Source organism: Silene latifolia, chromosome Y, assembly GCF_048544455.1.
Source record: "Silene latifolia isolate original U9 population chromosome Y, ASM4854445v1, whole genome shotgun sequence".
Lineage (NCBI taxonomy): Eukaryota > Viridiplantae > Streptophyta > Magnoliopsida > Caryophyllales > Caryophyllaceae > Silene > Silene latifolia.
Genome location: NC_133538.1, coordinates 266,465,468 through 266,487,724, shown reverse-complemented (window position 1 = coordinate 266,487,724; position 22,257 = coordinate 266,465,468). Strand labels below are relative to the sequence as shown.

The following is a 22,257-nucleotide window of genomic DNA, read 5'->3' as shown; positions in this document are numbered from 1 at the left end:
GGAGATTCTAGAGAAAATTTATAGCCCGGATGAAGTTGAGGAAGCGTACACAAAGCCCTCATTGAACGAGGAGCAGGAAAGTTTGGGAGGGGAAGTGCCTGACACTAGTGGTGCCCCTGAGAAAGCTGAACATGTCGTTGAGAAGTGTAAGTCAGAAGCAACGAATAAGGTTGATGCGGATGTGTTAGGTCAGTCAACTAAAGATGGTTCATCTTCAGTTCAACTAAAATTTATTTCGACTGCTGATATTGAGAACGCGCTGCAAGGTTTGACAGATATTGGTGATGGTGGTGGTGAAGCGGCAGAGGGCTGCGTACAGAGAGGTGAGGATAAGATTGTGCAGGGTATGGATATGGAGCATGCTGACGAACAGGGGCCTGTTACTGGTGAAGGGGAGGTGTCTTATTCAAAAGTAGCGAACAAGGTGGATGCGGATGTGGTAGTCCCGTCAATTGAAGATGGATCATCTTCATTTCAGTTGAAATTTATAGCGACAACTGATATTGATAACGCGTTGAAAAAGTTGTCAGACAGCGGTGACTGTGAAGTGGCACAGGGTGGTGCACCGAGAGAACAGGACGAGGCTGTGCAAGGAATGGATCTGGAGCCGCCACAAGATCAGGGGACCCGCCGTGGGCCTGAATCAGTGGTGGTTGGACTAGTGACTAGCGTGGATGTGGATTTTAGCGGTGCACCGACAGTCCAGGAGGAGGCTGTGCAGGGCATGGACATGGAGCCGCCCCAAGACCAGGGGCCCTGCCGTGGGCCCGAACCACTCGTGGTTGGACTAGTGCCTGGTGAGGCTGTGGATGTTAGCGGTGCACCGGGAGTGGAACAGCCCGTTGACCGACGCCAAGTTAGTGGTACGAAAGCACCGGATGGTGAGCCTGGCGTTGTTTCGACCACAGTCCGTGAAGATGCATCGCAAGAAGGGTTAGAGATTGGTAGTGGCATGGTCATTGAGCAAGGTGAGGGCCCTACTGCACAACCCGGTTGTCCTGGTTGATTTCAGAGTGATGACAAGCCCATGGATGTTGCAGAGGCAGCAGATAAGGTGGTTGTTGAAGCACCCTCCTCTAAGTTTAAGTTGCACGAATTTTCAAAGTGTTTATATCTACTCGCAGAGCTAGCCGAGGCATTTAAGGGGGTTCCAGTGAGGATTTTGGAACGATCGATTTGGCAGCCCTTCGAACCAAATGGTCCCCGCGGATGGTCGGGAAATTTATGTCCCCCGGAGTAATATGGATCACCACCCTTTCCTATTTCATTCACCTGAGCCCTTACAGTGCATGGAAGTGGTCCCTGAGAATCTGACTTGCACCATGGATTGTGGGGAACCCATGCCCGAGCAGGGCTTTGTTACTGTAGACCTGCAGCTGAATAAGAAATTATTTAGGGGTGTTTTTAAGGAAAGGAAATACGTCCTGGACTACGTATTTAACAAATTAGAATCTTGGTTGAACGGGTGAGTCGATTAATTTCTATGTCAAACATATTAATACTTATATGTTGTCGTAACCATGTTCGCCTTATATAATTTTTTCTTTTTTTGTAGGGAAGAATTGGCAGTTTTTTCAGACTTCTTCTTCGTGTCACGGGAAGACATGTTAATCCTTGAACCTGGACAGGAAGTTATGAATTCTGTAATCGATTGTTGATGCCTAATAATCAATAAGATGATGTATGACCAAACTGCACCAGTTGCATCCTCTCGTTGTTTCTTCGGGCTTAGTCACACCGTACTTGCCCTATCCTCACTCAATGCAATTTTTATAGTTCCAATTTAATTGTAACGTAAGTGTCTAAATTTAATAGTGCTGCCCTTCGTTTGAACAGAGCCCTGCACTGGATATTTGGAAAGCGAAGAAGAAAGGAATTGTTCTTGAAAAAAAGGACGAAATCTGGGCTGGGTGGGATGCTTGGATTCAATCCTGCTTGGATTCAATCCTGTTTTCTCCATTTCAACTTGGATCTGATATGGTAAGTGTAAATGTGACCTATTGTGAAGTGTAAATGTCATCACACCGAAAGTGTATATGTGATTTTCACAGAAAGTGTAAATGCCTGGATGTGATTAAGAAGAAAGTGTAAATGTCATGAAATATGAAGTGTAAATGTGATACATAGTGAAGTGTAAATGTCATGATGTATAGTGTAAATGTGATTATATAGAAAGTGTAAATGTGATGACATAGCGAGTGTAAAGGTGACTAAATAGAAAGTGTAAATGTCAGCACATATAAAGTGTAAATGTGAATATATGTAAAGTGTAAATGTCATGACATATGAAGTGTAAACGTGAGACATAGTGAATCAAATGTCGTGAGATATTGTGAAGTGTAAATGTAATGAAATATGAAGTGTAAATGTGATACATAGTGAAGTGTAAATGCCATGATGTATAGTGGAAATGTGATTATATAGAAAGTGTAAATGTGATGACATAGGGAGTGTAAAGGTGACTAAATAGGAAGTGTAAATGTCAGCACATATAAAGTGTAAATGTGAATATATGGAAAGTGTAAATGTCATCACATAGGAAGTGTAAATGTGAGATATAGTGAAGTGTAAAAGTTATGACACAGGGAGTGTAAAGGTGACTAAATATGAAGTGTAAATGTCACGACATATATAGTGTAAATGTCAATATATGGAAAGTGTAAATGTCATGACACAGGGACTGTAAATGTGACGAATTATTGAAAGTGTAAATGTGAAATTTTACTGAGTGTATCTTTTATGTCTTTGTTGTCACATCCGCCAGGTCTTCATCCCGATCTTATCTGGCAATAATGATCATTACAGCTGTGCATGCATAAACTTCGTTTCCGAGCAGATAGAGTATTTGGACAACCGTCGATACGACGATGATTTTGAGAAGCTTCCATATTTTGGAATTTCCCGTATTGCGGTAATAATTATAAATAGCATACATTAATTTGTTCTTTAGTGTTGATGTATTCTGGAATTGTAAACACTGTTTTTAAATTGACTTTTTTTTAAATTCCTTTTACAGTGTGATTTAATGGGTGAGTATCTGGAGTCTAAAGGGTTTGTCAGAGGTTCAAAGGTTGCACGGTTCAAATTTGTCAATGTCGAATTTAAATGGCAAGGTACGGGTTATTCTGCGTTTGATTGCGGGGTGTACATGATGATACACATGCTGCTTTTCAATGGGAAGCTATTTGACTGCGCCGTAGGTGAGAGGGACGTTCTCAACCTCGTCCGGGCTGAAGTGGTGTCGATTCTTATCCTGAGTGACCATAACAAAGTGAGGGAGAGCGTTCGTGCAAGGATTACCCAATTCAGGGAAAAGTATGGTCAAGGTCTGAACCCGGTCTCCAATGTTGCACAGAAGCGGAGTCTGGACGATGAGGAAGAGATTACGTATAGCAAACGTCCCCGTGTTGCAGTCCCACCCCCTAAATGCGTAGAAGGAAGCCCTGTTGTCAATCCTGTAGCCATACAGGCGGAAAGCAGCCCCGTTGTTGTGCAAGCGTCGCCGTGATCGTCGAGTAGCCAACCTTTGTCACCAGACGGGCCGTCCCCGGCGGGGGGATGGTTTGGGTTGCTCAATTGATCGTGGGGCTGCTGTACGCACGACTCTTGTTGTCTCGACCTTCTTACGGAACAATCAAAGCTTGGTCAGGGGTATTCGATCACGTCGAAAGCATGCGGTGGATTATTGCTTGTTAGACGACTACAACTTTGAAAATTCGTTAGTACCTGCCAAACTCTTATAACAGGGCCAATTAGCTACGATATTTAATTTGTAACTACTTCTCAATTTCTTACTATTATACGTGTGTTATATCGCAGCGAATCAATCTCTTGGTACAGTAGGCATGCCGCGCTGCGCCGGTCCGACATCATGACCATGCTTCCTGAGGTTAACATGTCGCCTATTGTCATTGAGTCGTGGGCTGTTTTGCTGAACCATTTGGAGTCTGCTGAATACTTACTTCCTAGGATGGCCTTCTTTGGGATACGTCATATGGTACACCCCCCCCGGCAGAAAGCCTAAAAGTTATACATTAGTTCTTACTTTTATTATGTAGTCTCACTCACTTCTTTGAACAGGAATGTATCATGCAGCTTTTGGATATACGTGAAGCAGGCTCACAGTCTAATGACATCACTGATCGGCTGTATCACATTTGGGATACCTTCATCCAGGACTGTGATAAAACTTTCAACCTGAATGCCGAGTTTATCTTCGTACTTGTCAACGTTGGTGGGCACTTTGCATGCGTGTGTATAAATTTTGGACAACAAACTGTTGATCTCCTTGACTACCAACATCATGCCAACTGGGATCAGACAGAAGAGCTTATAGTATCATCAACTATAATCTCATTTCTATTTCCTTTATCATTCGAAGGACTTTCTTGTTCATCATTGATGCCTTCAATTTCTTTATCTTCCTCATCCAACTCTGGAGGATCATTTCTAGATAGTCGAAAATCTGGCTCGTTCATATCCTCTTCTTCATCCTGTTCAGCTTTATCAAACATATTATTCTCATCAAAAATAACATGAACACTTTCTTCGATGCATAAGATTCTCTTATTAAAAACCTTATATGCTTTACTATGATTAGAGTAGCCAACTACAGCTTCGTCGCTTCTGGGATCGAATTTGCTTAATCTATTTTTACCATTATTATGGACAAAACATTTACTCCCGAAGTAACATAGATGTGATATGTTAGGTTTTCATCCTCTAAGAAGCTCATAGGTAGTCTTTTTGATAATAGGTCTAATCAAAGCTCGATTGTGAACATAGCATGCAGTACTAATAACTTCTGCCCAGAAATTACGAGGAAGACCACTACACAAAAGCATCGTACGTGCCATATCCTTTAGTGTTCTATTCATACGTTCAACAACACCGTTTTGTTGTGGGGTTCGTGGTGCTGAGAAGTTATGCCCAACACCCTTCTCCCTACAATAATCAATAAAGGCATGGTTATCAAATTCGGTGACATGATCTGTACGTATAGAAACTAATTTTGATTTATACTTATTTTGGGCAAGCTTCATTAGAACTGCAAACTCTTCGAAAGTCTCATCTTTTGAATTAAGAAAAATAGGCCAAACATACCTAGAGTAATCATCAACTAGAACGGAGGCAAATCAGAACAAATCATGAGAGATAAACTAGAGAGAGAAAAGCTCTAAAATTCAGGAAACCTAAAAACATGACAGCCGTTAAGCACAATAACCATAACCGTTTTACGCCATTACAAAAAACTTCAGCTTCATCTTCGGCTACAGTTGCTAAGAATGTGTTCTTTGGGTACTTCGAGCAGATCTTCACAAATGGGACCTAAAGCTCCTACCTTCGGGTCCTACTTCTGCAGTGGCAACAAAGGTGCGGTCTTTACAGAAATACAGGGATCCCTGTCCTTAACTTGTCTGAGGAAGATGCTATCAATTCTCAGGATGGGTGGATACTTAGAAGGAATGGTAAAGATCAACCGGTCATGGAATCTATTACAGAGGAGGAAGAGTTGGGGGAGCTGTTGATTTACTTCGAGGACATACAACCAGAGGTAGAATTTTGGAAAAACTCTGTCTTTTGTTATGTTTTAGGCGCTAATCCACCATGGAGGCTTATTGAGGACTATGTCTATGATGTTTGGGGAGATTTTGGTGTTGACAGAGTGTCTTTCTTGGATAATGGAGTTTTCCTTGTTAGGTTTACTAAACAGGGTAGTAGGGATGCGTTGTTAAAGTCTCTGGTATTATTTGTTTGATAATAAACCTATTGTTATTAAACCCCGGGAAATTTCATCCAATTAGAGAAGGGTAAGGTTGAAGTGGTCCCCTGTTTGGGTTCGTCTTCTTTGGTATACCTTTGAAATTTTGGGGGAGATGTTTACCTAAGATAGCTTGTCTTGTGGGGAACTTTGTTCATTGGATGGACCCTCTGTTGATAAAACTCAATTAAGCTATGCGAGGGTTTTGGTTGAATTGAAAATGGATCGAGCTTGCACGATGTGGTTAAGTTCCTAGATGAACATGGCAAGGTGGTTAATGTTTCTTTTCTTATGAATGGAAACCAATTACCCGCACCAGTTGTATCTGGTATAGGTCACCTGGCTACACAAAGCGGAAGCCTGGTCCAAAGAACAGAAGCGAAAGAGTTCGAGCAATGTACCTAAATCAAAGAAGGGGCCTTAAAAAGTTTGGAAGCCAATTCAGCAAGCTCCTACTGGTGTTCAAACCCCTACTATCCTTACACCTGAGGCTTTTCCCCCTTTGGGACAGGTTAAATCGACTCCTGGAGTCAAAGCTACACCTGCTAAGCAGATTATGAGGATCAATAGGCAAGGGGGGTTGGCTGGTGTCAGATTGTCAGGGAAGTTTAGCCCATACACTTTTGCTGATGTCTTGGTTAGTAATGCTACTCCTGGAGGGGGAGTGGTTGAGAGTGGAAAGGACCCTCCAGTAGCCAGTTCTGATGCATAGTATTGGATTTTGGAATGTTAGGGGTCTAAATGACCTGAATAAGCAGAAAGTGGTCAAATGGTTTATGCACAATAATGGAGTTGGTCTTTTTGGTCTGCTAGAAACTAAACTAAAACCTAGTACATTACTTCAGAGACCTACTTCTATCTGTGATGGGTGGAGTGTGACCACTAACTGCAGGTGGCATAAAGGGGGGAGAATTTGGTTTTTTTGGAAATCTTGATTGTTTTGATATACAGTTCTGGGCTTACAATGCTCAATATATTCATATGTTGGTAAGGTCTCAAACTGATGATAGGAAATTTTATTTGACTATGATTTATGCTTCTAATGATTTACATGAAAGGGTGGAGCTATGGGAGTTTCTTAAACAAGTGGCTACTAATTGTACTGATCCTTGGCTCTGGCTTGGTGATTTTAATACTGTTCTTTCTCCTGTTGAAAGACTTGGTGGTAACACTACTGAGATTGAGATGGAACAGTTTCAAGAATGTGTTTCTTTATGTTGTATGGATGATATTTCTGCTACAGGAGCACTGTATACCTGGTCTAATAAGCAGGCTGCTTCAGATAGAGTGTATAGCAGATTGGACAGGGCAATGGGGAATCTTGAATGGATGGCTATGTATGGTGATTATATTGCACATTTCCATCCTGAGGGTCTTTTTGATCATTGTCCTTGTACAGTGGTGCATAGGAGAGCTGATTTGGGAGGCAAAAGAAATTTTAAGTACTTCAATATGTGGGGCTCAGCTGAAGAGTTCAAACCTAGTGTGCTTCAGGTGTGGAGAAGATCTTTCCCTGGCACTAAAATGTTTGGAGTAATTAAGAAGTTAAAAGCTCTCAAACCAGTTTTGAAGAAATTGAATGCTACTTGTTTTTCTGATATTGAAAACACTACTACTATTGCTAGTTTGGCTCTGACTAATATTCAGCAAGCTTTGGTGGACAATCCTGAGGAAGTCAATCTAATTCAACAGGAATTGGACTTAGCTAGGGACCTAAGGGAGCTTATTGTGGCAAGGGATAGCTTCTTATCTCAGAAAGCTAAAGTCCAGTGGTCTATTGAGGGTGATTTGAACACTGCTTATTTCCATCAGGCCATTAAAAAGAGAACAATGATGAATAAGGTCTTCCAAATTGAGGATAAGGATGGTAGGCTTTGTACTGAGGGAGCTGATATCCAGATGGCTTTCTTGGATTATTACCAGAGTCTGCTAGGTTCTCATACTCAGACTATATCTGTTCAGAAGCATGTGGTGACTGGGGGTCCTTGTTGTACTTGAGGAGCACCGGCTCATTCTAGCCCAACCAGATTCTTATGGAAGAGGTGAAACAATGCATCTTCAGTATCCCTAATGGTAAATCTCCTGGGCCTGATGGTTATTCAAGTCAATTCTATAAGGATGCATGGGATATTATAGGAGATGAGGTTGGAGCTGCTGTTATCAATTTTTTTGAGGCTGGGAGGCTTTTGAATCAGGTTAACTCTACTGTAATCACTCTTATCCCTAAAGTTGATAGACCTACTAGTGTTAAACACTTCAGACCTATCTCTTGCTGTAATGTCCTCTATAAGGCAATTTCTAAGGTTATGTGTAATAGACTTGCAAGGATTTTACCTGACATAATTAGTAAAAATCAAGGAGCTTTTGTTAAGGGGAGAAGTATTCTGGAAAATATACTCATTTGTCAGGATCTGGTTAGAATGTATAATAGAGGTATGGTTTCACCAAGATGTATGTTCAAGCTTGACTTACAGAAGGCCTATGATTCAATTGAGTGGCAGTTTGTGGATCAAATGTTAGATGCTCTTAACTTTCCTGAGCATTTTAGGAAGTTGATCATCTTTGTGCATTACTACTCCATCTTATACTCTCAACCTGAATGGATCACACTTTGGTTACTTTCATGGCAAAAGAGGATTGAGGCAGGGAGATCCTATTTCTCCACTTATCTTTTGCATTTGTATGGAGTACTTAACTCGGGTTATGGAGTATGCCACTAGAAGATGGTACTTTAGATATCATCCTCTTTGTAAAAGTCTGAAATTGACACATCTTCTTTTTGCTGATGATCTGTTAATGTTCTGTAAGGGTGATATCAGATCAATTATGCTTCTACTAAGGGCTTTATCTACCTTCTCTGCAACTTCTGGCTTGAAGGTTAATGCTGCTAAGTCAGAGGTAGTGTTTAATGGGGTCCCTAGTGATGTGAGAATGGATGTTGTTCAGGTTTCAGGGTTCCAACAAGGGGTGTTACCATTCAAATATTTGGGAGTGCCCATCCAACCTGGCAGATTGTCTAAAGCTGATTGTAATATTCTGCTGGATAAGGTGGTTCAAAAGATTAGAGGAATTGGTGCAAGGAAACTTAGCTATGCAGGAAGGCTCATCTTAATCAACTCTGTGTTAAATACTCTCCACAACTATTGGGCTTCTATATTTCTTATCCCTAAAGGTGTTATTAGAAGAATTGAAGCAATTTGCAGAAATTTCTTTTGGAGTGGGGAGTCTGATTATCATAGGGTTCCTCTGATAGCTTGGGAGAAAATTTGCTGTAGGAAGAAGGAAGGTGGACTAAATATAAAAAGTGCAGAGGTGTGGAACAAGGCTACTTTTGGTAAATTGGTGAATTGGCTACATACTAAAGCTGACAGGTTATGGGTTCTATGGATTGATCATGTATATCCGAAAGGAGCCGACCGGCATAGTTATCAACCTCCTCCCGATGCCAATTGGAACTGGAGGAACATCTCAAAATTAAGGATCTGTTGAATTCTGGTTTTGTGGGTGGTCACTGGCGGGCGGATGCTAGGGGCTACTCTATTCAATCTTGTTACTACTGGTTGCGGGGTCCACACCCCTTATCCAAAGTGGTATAATATTGTATGGGCTCCATGGAATATACCTAGGCATTCTTTAGTTGGATGGATGGTAAAACATAAGGGTCTGCAGCTGAGAGATAAACTGTTTCAACTGCAGATTTGTGACAGTAATAGTTGTGTTAACTGTGAGCAAGCAACTGAGACACATGAGCATTTGTTTGGCAAATGTGTGTATAGCTCTGATTATTGATGGTATTGAGCAATGGTTGTGCGGAGGATCTCTGGTTCAAATCAACTGCACAAAGTTGCGAAAGCTTGTAGCTAGGATGGCTCTAATGGCTACTTGGTATTGTATTTGGAAATACAGGAATGAATGCAGGCTCTCCTTGACACTAGCTACACCAAGAAGGGTGATTAAGGAGATCCAATCTATAGTCAAGGCACGAATTCTTCAAAAAATTCAGACTGTTATGCCTCAAAAGGATAAGGAATGGCTACTTAGTTTGGATATTCATGTTTAGTATTCAGCTTTTGTAGCTATGTTTTGTATTGAATCATCATGTAATATTGTTTTATATTAATGAAAAGCTCACATTCTACCAAAAAAAAAAATCATCAACTAGAACGAAAATATACTTGTATCCGCCTCTACTTCTTACCTTCATTAGGCCGCATAGATCCATATGCACAAGTTCTAGTGGTTCTTTTGTACTTACAACTCGTTTAGGTTTGGACGAAGATCTCACATGTTTGCAACGAGCACACAAGTCACATAGAGTTTCTTGATCAAATTTAATTGAAGGGAGACCTTCAACCAAATCCCATCTCTTTAGTTTATTCTGTTGGAATATGTGTCCTCTGACAATAATGCGATCACGACTATTGATCATGATGATCACATGTTTAAGTCTCATTATAAAGAATACAATTGGGAAGTAATATTTTACTGTCAACTGATCAACATATATCGGTAATGATTGGCTGACTAGAGTTTGACATTACTGTCGTGCGACGGTGGTGATCAATTGATCCCCTAGGTCATACCTATAGGGCAACACTCTTAATTGATCATTTAATTAATCGTATAACGTTACGAGTTAATTAAATTACTTGAAAATTGACGGACGATTTTGGAAGTAAAATTTACGTATCACATTGAAATTGATTAAAATGAGATACGGTTTGAGTATTTGAATTGTATCATTACTCAGATGAAATTATTGTTTAAAGAAACAATTAAAATTGAATGAATTATTATAAATACAATTTATTGTGATTTGTAAATTGGTAAAATATTTTGGTACAAGTAATTATGAATTACTAAGTCGATTTTTGTATATGACGTATTTTTATTAATACGTTGATTTTTAATATGTTAAAAATACATAACTAATTTATGTAACATATGACATGTGACATAAGACAAAATTGACAAAAATAAAATGGATTCCATTTTATGTATGTACCGAAATTAAGGGGAGGTTTTGGCTAAAATTGTGTTGTTTAAATTAGTGGAAAACATAATCATTCACTAATAGCCTAGCCATGCAACCCTAGTTTTCATTGTGAAGGCAAACAAGAGCATGCATTTGGTCTCCTTTCTTCCCTCCTCTTCCCTCCTACCCGGTTTTACCAAAGAAAAGGCAAAGGGTTTTTGTCTTATATTTTTTTGATATACACTACATGCATGAGTGTGCATTATTCATTCATTCTAACTTATCAAAAATTAAGATTTTAGAAAGAGAAAATACTTCCTCTCCTATTCTCTCCCAACCGGTTTTTGGGAGATTAAAAACCAAATTGTTTTGGGTCATTTTTCTACAAGATTAATATTGTAATAGTATCTATAATATTAATTTTAATTAAGAGAAAGCTTTGGGTATAAATCCTTGGGAGAGATCCTACACTTGGGTCTTAGTTCATCCAAAAGGGAAAGCTCAAGAACAAGAGAGAAAGGTGATCTCTCTTGTGCCCATTAAACCGAAAATCACAATGTCAGAACAATGTTTCTTCCTTATTTTGTTTTAATGTTTGCATGCATAAGATCAATCATTAATTTTATGACAAATTAAATTATAACATATATGAATATGTAAGTATATAGATCTACTTTTCCTTCAATCGGTATCATGAGCCAAGGTTGTTTGCATGCAAATCGGTTAAAATTTTTTCCGAGTTATAAAGATTAACATATAAAACTTGTAAAATTTGTGTTATTATGATATATCACGAAATTAATTCATGCATGTTAAAATTTCTGGTCCTAAAATATTTTAGGATATTTTGGTTAATTTACGGATTTTTATTGTTCATATTATACAATAATGGCATTTAAATATGATTTTATGAGTAAAAATGTCATTTTCGGTCTAAAATTAGCTATACTTCGAATTTTCCAGTGATTTTCGGATATGTTGTCACATATATTATTTTGAGATAACCTGTAAAGTTTCATAATTTTTGGACCTATTATGCTCGAAAAATGGATTTTTCATTATTAAATTCGGATTTAGGTGAAAAATAAGTTAATATGAGATAAATTTCGAATCTGGTCATAGAAATTTAGTATGTTGTTACATGAAATTTTACAAGATGTGTGTAAAATAATGGGCTATAGTGAAGTCTTTTTGCATGATTTATGGATTTTTGAAGAAAAATGGCATGAATAGTGACTTAATTAATGAAAAAAAAAATTAATAAAACATACTCTATGACTAAAGAAAAACATCATATGTTGCATTTTATTATCTTTTTCAGATCTAAAATTGAAAGTTAATGTATATAATTTTTCACATTTTTTTATGATTATTTTGGTTAAAACCGATAAACCGCAACATTGTTTTTCCGGATAAATTTCGAAATTTTTAACCTAAGTTTTTTGAATATTATGAGTGTCATGGTATTTTTCCAGAATGTTCATGGGTTTAAATTTCAAATTTTGAATTTATTTGAAATTTTGTGATTTATTTGAAGTTTATAGCTTATTTTTGAAATTTTTAGTCCATTAATGAACAAATTTAGAAATATGATTTAATTGTGGTCAAATTATTAGTGAAGACTAAATTTTGAGTTCTAAGTGGTTAGGGTAATTAACTTATGCATAAATATGAATTTATGTAATTTTTGTGATTATAAAATGTTGAAATCACGCAAATCCGTAAAAACCGAGTAATATACGATATTGGCTAATTAAAGGCGATTTAGCATAAAATTGGGCATGTTCATACATATTATAATGCTGCATTTTTCCTTTATGATTGTCATAATTTTATTTATGTAATTTTGAATTATGTAATTTTACTTAGTATGGCCTTAGTTTTAATTGGTATTTCCCGAAATGTATGGGAATATCAATTCGGTTGTAATTTTATTGTGATCTCGTATCACCGTTTTGTAATTTAATAGATTTATTTTATTTATTTTAGTTACAAATGTATAATAGGAAATTATGTAATTTGTTATGTAATTTAATTTATCTCGGAGTTCCCAAAGATGGATTTCTTCAAGATGGCGATACATAAAGACGATGTTACCTCGAGATGCGTGCCACAACCGAAGTTCAAGGGACCAATGGAGTTGGTTTCCGAATATGTAATAGTTAAATAGTTTTTCTATTTTAGGAAAGGCCATACTAGGATTTATTTATTTTATGGTTGCATTTTATTTATATGTCACATGCATCGCTAAATCGCCATAACTAAAACATGCATCTTCTTTCATCGAGTTTAATCGACCGTGTCAATTAGAATTATCGTAGTTCACCGCTTTAGTTCACTTAAAACGTGATAGATAATAAATTGACATGACCTCTCGCTAAAACAATTAATTGAGACATAGCCTTACCAAATAGTAGAAACCATGAAAACCTATTTCGCAAGGGAGTGCACTCGGCCCTACCGGGGTACAAAACTTGTTACGTAGGGGAAGTGGGTGATAAATGTCTATCCACCGAATTCATGTTGATAAGGGATGAATCGACCCTACCGTGCCCAAGTTGATGTGGATTTGGATCATGGACACATTTATTCGAAATTTGGATTGAACTCAACAAAAGTATTTCGATAAGGGTTTCATCGGCCATACCGTGCCCTTGTCAGATGTGTTTTGGGCTATAGATAATTATTAGAGTAATTTTATCGACCAAGAGTTCTAAAAGTAGAATCGATTAAACGTTAATCCACCGAGTTATATTGATAAAGGATGAATCGGCCCTACCGTGCCTAAGTCGATATGAATTTGGGTCTTGGAATCATTTATCTAGTTGGGTAGAGGTCACTAGAAAAATGCACAAAACTTGTTTAGATTAAAATTTTTACGAGTATTATTATTAAAACGACATTTGTTTTACTCCTTTGTTTTGTAGACCACTTTTTCCTCATAACAAATGGCAACACCAACCCCTATTGCAACGCCTCTCGCTAGTTCATCATGGCTCCGATCCTTCATGGATCGATGTAAACTTGAAAAGAATGGGTCAAATTTCTCCGATTGGGATGCCCAACTCAAACTAGCCGCCCAAGGTGACGACAAGCTTCGTTACCTTACCGAGGCATCTCCACCCGAACCTACTACTAGGTCGACCGCCGCCACTAGGGAAGCATATGAGGCTTACCAAAAGGAGTCCGCCGCAATGAAAAATGTCTTGATATTTGCGATGGAGGCGGACCTCCAAAGGAGAGCCTTTAAAATGGGCAATGCTAATGAGATTTACTCCAAGCTTGTGACAATGTTTTCACAAACTCCGCGGATCGTCCAATATGAGGCGGCCGCGGCATTCTTTGATCTCGACTTCAAAGAGGGCCAAAAGGTTAGCCCTCATGTGCTCAAACTCATGGAGCTTGTCGAGACCTTGAAAATTCAAAAGGTTTAAATCCCCAAAGAACTCATTGTAGATAGGATTCTACACTCCTTGTCCAAAGTCAAAGCGTATGTTCAATTCCGGGTGAATTTTAACATGCAAGACAAGGATGTGTCTCTTGAAGAATTGCACAAGTTACTTGTGCAAGCCGAGAGGGACATGGGGTTAAATGTGAATCCTCCAAAAGATGTGCTTAACATAAGCACTAAGAGTAAAGGGAAGTTCAAGAAGAATGGGAGGAAGGGTAAGAAGCAAACTCCCACATTCACCAAAGCTAAGACTTGTGAAGCTAGCACTTCAAAAATCAAGAAGGGTCCTCTTGATAAATGCCATTATTGTAATGGTATGGGACATTGAAAAAGAAATTGTTCCAAATACCTTGGTGATATTAAGGCTGGAAAGATTACTCCAGTAGGTAAATGACTATCCTTCTTTTATGTTTCTAATTCAACTATGGTATTATGATGCAAAGTTGTGATAATGTATCTCCCTTTTTATTGTAAATAGGGCCTCCACCAAGCAAAGACAAGGGAAAGGAAAAGCAAGCATGAGAAACCATCAAGAAGCTAGGGATAACTTTCATGGAGCTTTGCTTTTCACTGTCTTATTTTAAATTATGTTTTGGATTTTAGAACCTTAAGTTTCCGTGTTCGACATGGAAAGGTATTTTGTATAATGGGTTGTATTTTGGATAATGGTGACTTGGTTTGCAACCCAAGTCACCCGTTTTATCATTTTATCCTTTTGTTCTAAAATTCATGTTTAAATGCTTGTTCTTAGAAACATATAACTTAAAGTGATCTAATAGACAAATATAATGACGGGTTTCATTATATGTCCACATGCTTAAGGCTTGTGTATGATCATTTATAAAGCGATTTTGAGTCTATGAACTCTCTTAAAGGAATGTCAATCACCAAGTACACTTACGAAATCTATAACTATTAGTCAGTCTATGAGATAGTTCTCCTTATACTTCTGTAGATACCCGTATCCGTCGATATTGGAATTTATAGAGAACCCGACAAACACCCGATGATGATAGGACACATGTATTCTTTATTTGTCATTGTCATTATTTGGGCTCGTTTTACGATGTAGAATGAGCGTTGTCGACGAAGTATTTTATTAATTTAAATGATATTTAAATTAAATGTTTTTTTAAAAAAGTGAATTCATTTTATTGTTTTAATTTGAATTTATTTTCTTAAATTTATTTTATTGAAAATAAAATATATTTTTGATTTGAAAAATCATTTATTTTAACGTGTTAATTGATTTGAAAGATCGATTTTGAAAGTTGAAAATTCGTTTTGATCACATGTTTTGGAGCTCCATCGTAGCTCGGTTTTTGAGCCCGTTTTCTTTACGATTTGGCACGAATCTCGAGTTCACTAACCGACCTAGGCTTTCACTTGTCCAACCCCAGTTCGAACCCCCATACCCACGTTCCAAATCTCGTCCCAAACATACACAAAACAGCCCAACTCTTTCCCCTTACCCGCGTTAGCCCTTCCCCTCTTCCAACCCGTTTTGTGTGTTTCAAAGCTTGACCCAAACCACCACAACCAACCCAATTCCTGCTCCTCATTACCCACAACAACCCATCACTAAACCCACCACGAAACCCATCCAATTCCCGTCCCAAATACTCCATAAACAGCCCGCAAATAACACAAGCAGCCCCCCCTGTTTTGGGTGCTCAAACCCGAGCCTCAAACCCGCTCCAAACACCACTTAAACCCGTGCCCATTAACCCTAAACCATACCCTAGTATCCTACCCATATTACCTTAGCTTAATCACCAAGCAAACCCCCCATACAAACCCTAAAAACCCCACTAAATAGCTGATGGACAACAGCTATGCAAACCGAGCCCGACTGCTTGTTGCTCCCTTTTACCCTACTTTAACTCCCTATAAATACCTCCCCTCTGCCATACTTTCAATCCTCTAAGCTCTCCATACATACTACCATCACTCAAAAGCATTAAACTCCAGAAACAAACCCTAATTGCCTCTCAAAACCCTCGACAAAACCGAGACATCCAAACTGAAACAGTTTGTGTCTCTCTCAAAATACAATTCGTTTCCCCTTCAAATCTCCATCAAAATTCGAGTTTCTTGTTCCTAATTAACCACATAACATCCATCTACATCTCAGACAAAGATTCACGAGCCAAATTGACCTTGAGAGTACACGAATCCCCTCGAAAAACAGAGTGTCATACACTCTGTTTTCGCGGCTTTTCCTGTCTGTCCAGTTCTGTTTGTGCTCGTTTTTCGTGCGCAATAACTCAGAAAGAGCGTGGTTTGTTTTAAGATATTTGTTCTACTCTCTTTCTAGTTTTCAAAATATCTTTTAAATCTAATTTTCACCATGAAACGAGTGAGAAATTGCAGTTTGAAAGTTGCTGTCCAGATTTGCAAAAAACGTGTAGTTGCTTTGTTCCTTCGTCGACGACGGCCTCTCGAGATAAAATATACGATCAATTACGACCCAAGACGGTGTCAACGATACATGTAGGTTAAGGGTGCATCAAATCCTCCTTTTCTCCTTTTTATTTCGTTCTTTTTTATGTTTGTTTTTTTATTGTTAGTTTTACGTTGTTTATCGTTTTGTTTATCGTTTGACATCGTTAACTATGAAACTAGTTTAGTTCGAGTATGAGTTAAAGTACCACCATGAACACCCGCGATGACTTGAGATGGGAAAGAAATCCGCCACATCGGTCGGTCGTATCCCCCGTCTCATTTACATATCCTCGTGTTCAAGGTAGGGCATTAATCAAACGAATCCTAACTTCGTTCCTCGCTTTTGGCCCCTTGCTTGTTTCGTTCAATTCGACCTACCCTAGGACCCTTCGCATGTTAGTTCGACCTCTGATTTTTAACATATGACTTATTTAGACGACATTAGATCAATTTAATAACCTAATTAGACACGTTAGGTGGCTTCGACACAAGCATTAAAATCGATCAACAATTCTATAACCTAATTGAATGCATCTCTCTTTTCACTCGATTTCTCGCTAGCATAGGAGTGCGTGATTAGCACCTTCCTATTTACACTCGATGAGTAAGCATTAATCTTGTAATATTGTGACCTAGTTGGACCCTTTAGGCGTGTAGAATGCACATTCGCGTGACATCTTCTCAATCGATCAACGTCGTTTCTAACTTGTTTTCTAACTCGTTTCCTAACTCGCTTTGCAAATCTATCTAACCTAATGAACCTAACCTAGGAACTAGGGTGGCCGTGCCTGGGGCCGTGTGCTTGGCCGTGCCTTTTGTCATTCTTGCTTCATCTTTATATCGTTTATTCATCGTTGTTTTGTATTTGGTAATTACCTTTTGTTTATCGAGTCGTGTTTTGTAATTTGTTTTTAATTAGTTTTCCGTTATCGAGTCAAATGATTTCTAAAAAACCTTAGTCTTATTTGGTTCGATAGTTGTGCTCCAATTCTTGTAAGAGCGTAGTAAATCGCATGTTGTTTAAAGCAACATGGCCCGATTTATGCTAATGCATGCTTAGGTGTGTGACCTAATGTCTAATTCGATAAGATTAAGTGAAAGCATGCATTACGAGGAGTGACCCAAGGCCGTGAGTTATATAAACCGTTGGCCACCCCTTTGTGCACGTTTTCCTAGGCCGGATTGGCCGTGTAGGGTGTCGTGTATGATGTCGTATATAGCAATTGTATTTAGATCGAGTTGTATCTTAATTTCTTGTTGTGTCGGCATGAAATGCCTGGGTTGTAATAGGGTAGATCCCAGCGGCTCCCCCATTCCCATCAAGCCTTGTTTGTTTCGTTTATATGTTGTTAGATCAATCAACCCACATGCTAAATTACAACTTTGACAAAGTTAGTTTAGTTGCATCTAAATCGACATAGAAACTTCACATGTTAGGGTTTTAAAACGATGTTTGCATATCATATATCGCAGTAGCTACGACCTTGTTTGAAATCCGATACTTGAATTAGTAGAGGCCATCATCGACGGGCGGGGTTAGGTGTCCTTATGGGCTTCCTAACACGTACCCTCACCCCTTACTCAAGATCTATGGTTTGTGGATCCGTCTAAATACCATTGGATTACGAGAGTCATTCAAATCGAGTGATATAGGGTACAAGTCTTTATCTTTAATCACTCGTAGTCGATTGGCTTTATGCTTTTCGACGAAAGGTGTAAAGTTGACTTGAACGGTTCCAAGTTCCCAAAAAACTTGGTGGCGACTCTAATTTGCCTTAATTCGATTCGAAAGAACCTCGAGTCGATTATGCCCAAAAAGGATGGAGGGCATAGACCTTCTTGTAGAAGACTTGCCGAGACTTAGAGATGTCTAGGAGCATACATCCTTATAGCATGAGAATGACAATGTGCGAAATGAATTTCCCGAGTCTTTTCAAATTTTCCGTATCGATTTCAAAACCGAACTTTTGAACAACTTACTTTCAAAATAGCATGTTTTTAAAAACGCGGAATGCTGCCCAAGTAGGACTAGATTTTTTCGACCATAAAATGAGCTTTTATAGCCGGCATGCTGCCCATTTTAAATCTCATTTTCAAATCGATCTCTCGTTTTTTTTCAAATTCAATCCGAAATGTTTCTCGAACCTTAACCAAGCATAAAATGCATCGAGTCATGTCCGGGTCCTGACCGTGTTAGGCTAGGCGTGTTTTGCCCCGAGAGTCTAGAACACGACCTTGTTGGGTCACCCAAGCTCACCTCTTGGGCTTCGAGTCATGTGGGTCGACCATTTGGTCTAGGATAGTCCACAGAAACATCCAAGCTAGGCCCTTTGGGAGGTTTCACTTAAACCTATGGGCTATGTTAGTCCAATCACGAGTTTAGTCACACCGAGTCCAGTTTAGAATCGAGCTATGACAACTTGAGTCATGTCGTCTTGTCGAGTCTGAAATGAATCGAGGTCTAAATCAAACCGTGAGTCGAACCTTTTGGTTAATCAGTCTTAAGTCGAGTCTTTGCTTGAGTCAAGTTGGTGTCGTGTCCTTAAGTGTGCAGGGGCTCTTACTTTTACATATTGACTCGGCTCGGGGTTTTCTTGTAGAAAGGCCGCCAAAAACCCGACGTCAAGCAATGGAAGATGCTGTTAACAAGCTCACTGAGGCCGTGAACCTCATGATGACTAGAATGGATGCGATCGAATCTAAGATGGGTGAAGATTCCTCTTCATCTACCCCACCTCTGACTGATCTAGAGAAACGGTTCAAGTTCATTGAAGACCGTCTGAAGCTCTCCCAGGGGAAGAACATCTACTATGAAAATGCTAGGGCCTATGCCCCAGATCTGGATAAGTTGCCCACAAACATGGTACTCACTGATATCCCAAAGTTTAAGGGCACAGAAGATCCAGTCCACCATGTTAAGGCCTATAAGGGGTACTTAGCACTGAAGGGAGTACCTGCTGACATGCTCTCTGAAATTTTCGCCCAATCTCTGGGTGAACACCCGAAGGCGTGGTTCTACAATCTGGACCTTAAGAACTTCCCTACTTTCGAAGATATTACGGTGGAGTTCTATAAGCACTATGCTGATAATGTCGAGATTCAAACCAACATAAGAACATTGGAGGTGATGACATAGAAAGAAAAAGAAGGCTTTACTGAATTTCTTGCAAGATGGCGCGCTGAAAGCGTGAAACTAGCCAAGAAGCCTGATGAAGTTGAAATGGTAGATAAGTTCGTAAAGAATCTACGACCTGTCTACCGTAATGCTCTGAAATACCAGAATTTTGGTTCTTTCAAAGAATTGATAAGAATCGGGATAAAGGTAGAAGATGACGTCCGAATGGCAGAAGCTGAGAAGCCAAAAGGATACCAAGGGGCCTCGTCATCTAAAGCAAAAGCACCGGCAACGTCCCACTTTGTTGAAACTGTCAATCTCTTAGATGGACAGTCAAAAAGGCCTCCGCGCCAAGCTCCAAGGGTATTCACCGATATCGGGTGCACTTACGCATACGCTCTCCAAAGGCTCATGGCCCAGGGAAAGCTGAAGCCCATCGGTCTAACTCCGGACCCACCTGCTGAACAACAAGGCAAATGGTATAAACCAAATGCCTACTGTGCCTTTCATCAAGGTAAAGGCCATGATACTGAAAGGTGATATCGACTGAAGCACGAAATTCAAGGCATGATTGAGAATGGAACACTCCCAATCCCAACTGTTAAACCCAATAACATCACCAATCCATTTGGCGATCACGCCAACTTTGTTTCTGTCGAAGACAATGTCGATTATTCTCATCTTATCCACCCATGTCACTTGAAAGGGGTGTTTATCGGGAAAATATTTGTGGATTGCTTTGAATTCTTGCCAAACCCGAAGAATGAAATTCAAATCGGGAGTCTTGCTCTAGAATGTACTCCTCTCGTTAACGAAGTTAATAAAGGACAATTCGATTCACCGACCTTCATCATTGGCGTAGATCCTTAGAGGACTACCTTGGGATGGAGGCAGACCGTCATAGGGATCGAGGACCAGAGCCGGGCATCTAAGCTGACCGCTGAACAAGAGAAAGCTCAAGACCAGATTTGAAAATTATGAGTCGGGATATGTTTTCTTATCTTAGTCGAGTCGAGTCTAGAACTTTCTTTTTTTGAATTTGAGTCGTTTGTTCCACGATGACCTAGGATGTGTCTTAGGAATCGTTTCTTCGAGTCTGTTAAGCATTTCTCATTCCAATAAAAAGTTGCAGTTTCGTTTACAAATATGTCTTGTTTCCAATCCTCAATCATTCCGAAACATGATAAAATGCACAACACACTCAAAGGAATCCCTGGGGTAGAAATATGTCCTGTTTCAAAATGTAAGGTACACTAGGATCCCGTGTTTGATTCCTTTACCTATTCCATGTCTGGCGGTAGAAAACCTCCATTAAAACCAATGCTTAACACAAGCCTTTAGATGATTCTATGATGAACCCGGACTAGCTCTTGGTTTCCCTATCTATGATGGAAGGCAAGCCCATCCCCACAAATCATCCCTTCTCGAAGAGAGAAGAAACCAACCCGTTCTAACAAGGAATTGTTCGTTCTGACCCAAATTAGTTGGCGAAGCCAAGTTTTCAAGGTGTATCCATTGGTGACTAGGAGAATGAGTAGAAGACTTTTTTTTCAAAAAGAATGAAAAAAATGAGAAAAAGAGAAAATTGGAAAAATGAAAAAAATGAAAAAATAAAAAGTGATGAAAGAAAAAGGAAAAAAGAAAAAAAGATGTTGAAGTCATTGCAGAACGCTTTTGGTTGAATGTCGAAGTTACGGAAGCCAGAAGTCAAGTCAAGTACCCATAGTTGAAGTTTAATGGACGAAGCCCAAAAGCTTAAGTAGTAACCTCTTTACCCTCGAAGTCCTTCCTGAGACAGTTATAAAGGGATAGTCGGGAATTTTGAGAATTATTCCGCTTGTGTTGTTACACCCAGCCTTTAGGGTCTAGACATGGAAATTTGAACCCACATCATTTTTCAACCCATTTACACTCGTGGTTCATCAAACCCGAGACACCCATTCCAACCACATCATCAGCCATAGCCCTTGGCCTTAGCACCACAAGCGAACCTTCAGAATGATGGTTTACATTACGAACCTATTTTTACCAAGCTCCACATCCCAAAGAATCAAAACCTTTTATACCAACCCTAGACACGGGATACAACGGTACCTTACAGGCTAGAATGGGATACGACATGATACCTTAGGTGAAACCTTTGAGTGTGTACACACAATCAAAATGCCATGTTTATGCACCAAGATCGAACTACGTCGGATTTGATTTCGCTCCACGCGAATACGTAGGCAGTCCTTCAGAATAAGGGATTCAATCCACTCATCAACCAAGTTGTCATCTTGTCGGTTTCTTACGGGTCTTAACCAAGTCCAAATGAAGCCACCTTTGTTTGAGTCAGTCTTAGCACTCGATGTAGGCTAGGATAAGGATATAGGATCGGATGAATAGTATCAAGTCTCAGAACGAGCTTTATCTAACGGTTTAGGCAAAGATGCTGAGTCATATAGATGTGAGTTTGTGTTGGGAACAGAAAATATGAATAACCCGCTGAAAAGAAAGAAGGCGTGGAA

At 39.3% G+C, this 22,257-nt stretch overlaps 1 protein-coding gene across 1 annotated transcript; it reads left to right on the top strand.

Annotated features, from left to right (window-relative positions):
• The first annotated feature begins 6,547 nt into the window (after positions 1–6,547).
• Positions 6,548–7,759, top strand: LOC141630614 (uncharacterized). Its single transcript, XM_074443399.1, has 2 exons — positions 6,548–6,565; positions 6,713–7,759. The coding sequence occupies exons 1-2, from the start codon at positions 6,548–6,550 to the stop codon at positions 7,757–7,759; spliced, it is 1,065 nt and encodes a 354-aa protein (XP_074299500.1).
• The last annotated feature ends 14,498 nt before the right edge of the window (positions 7,760–22,257 follow it).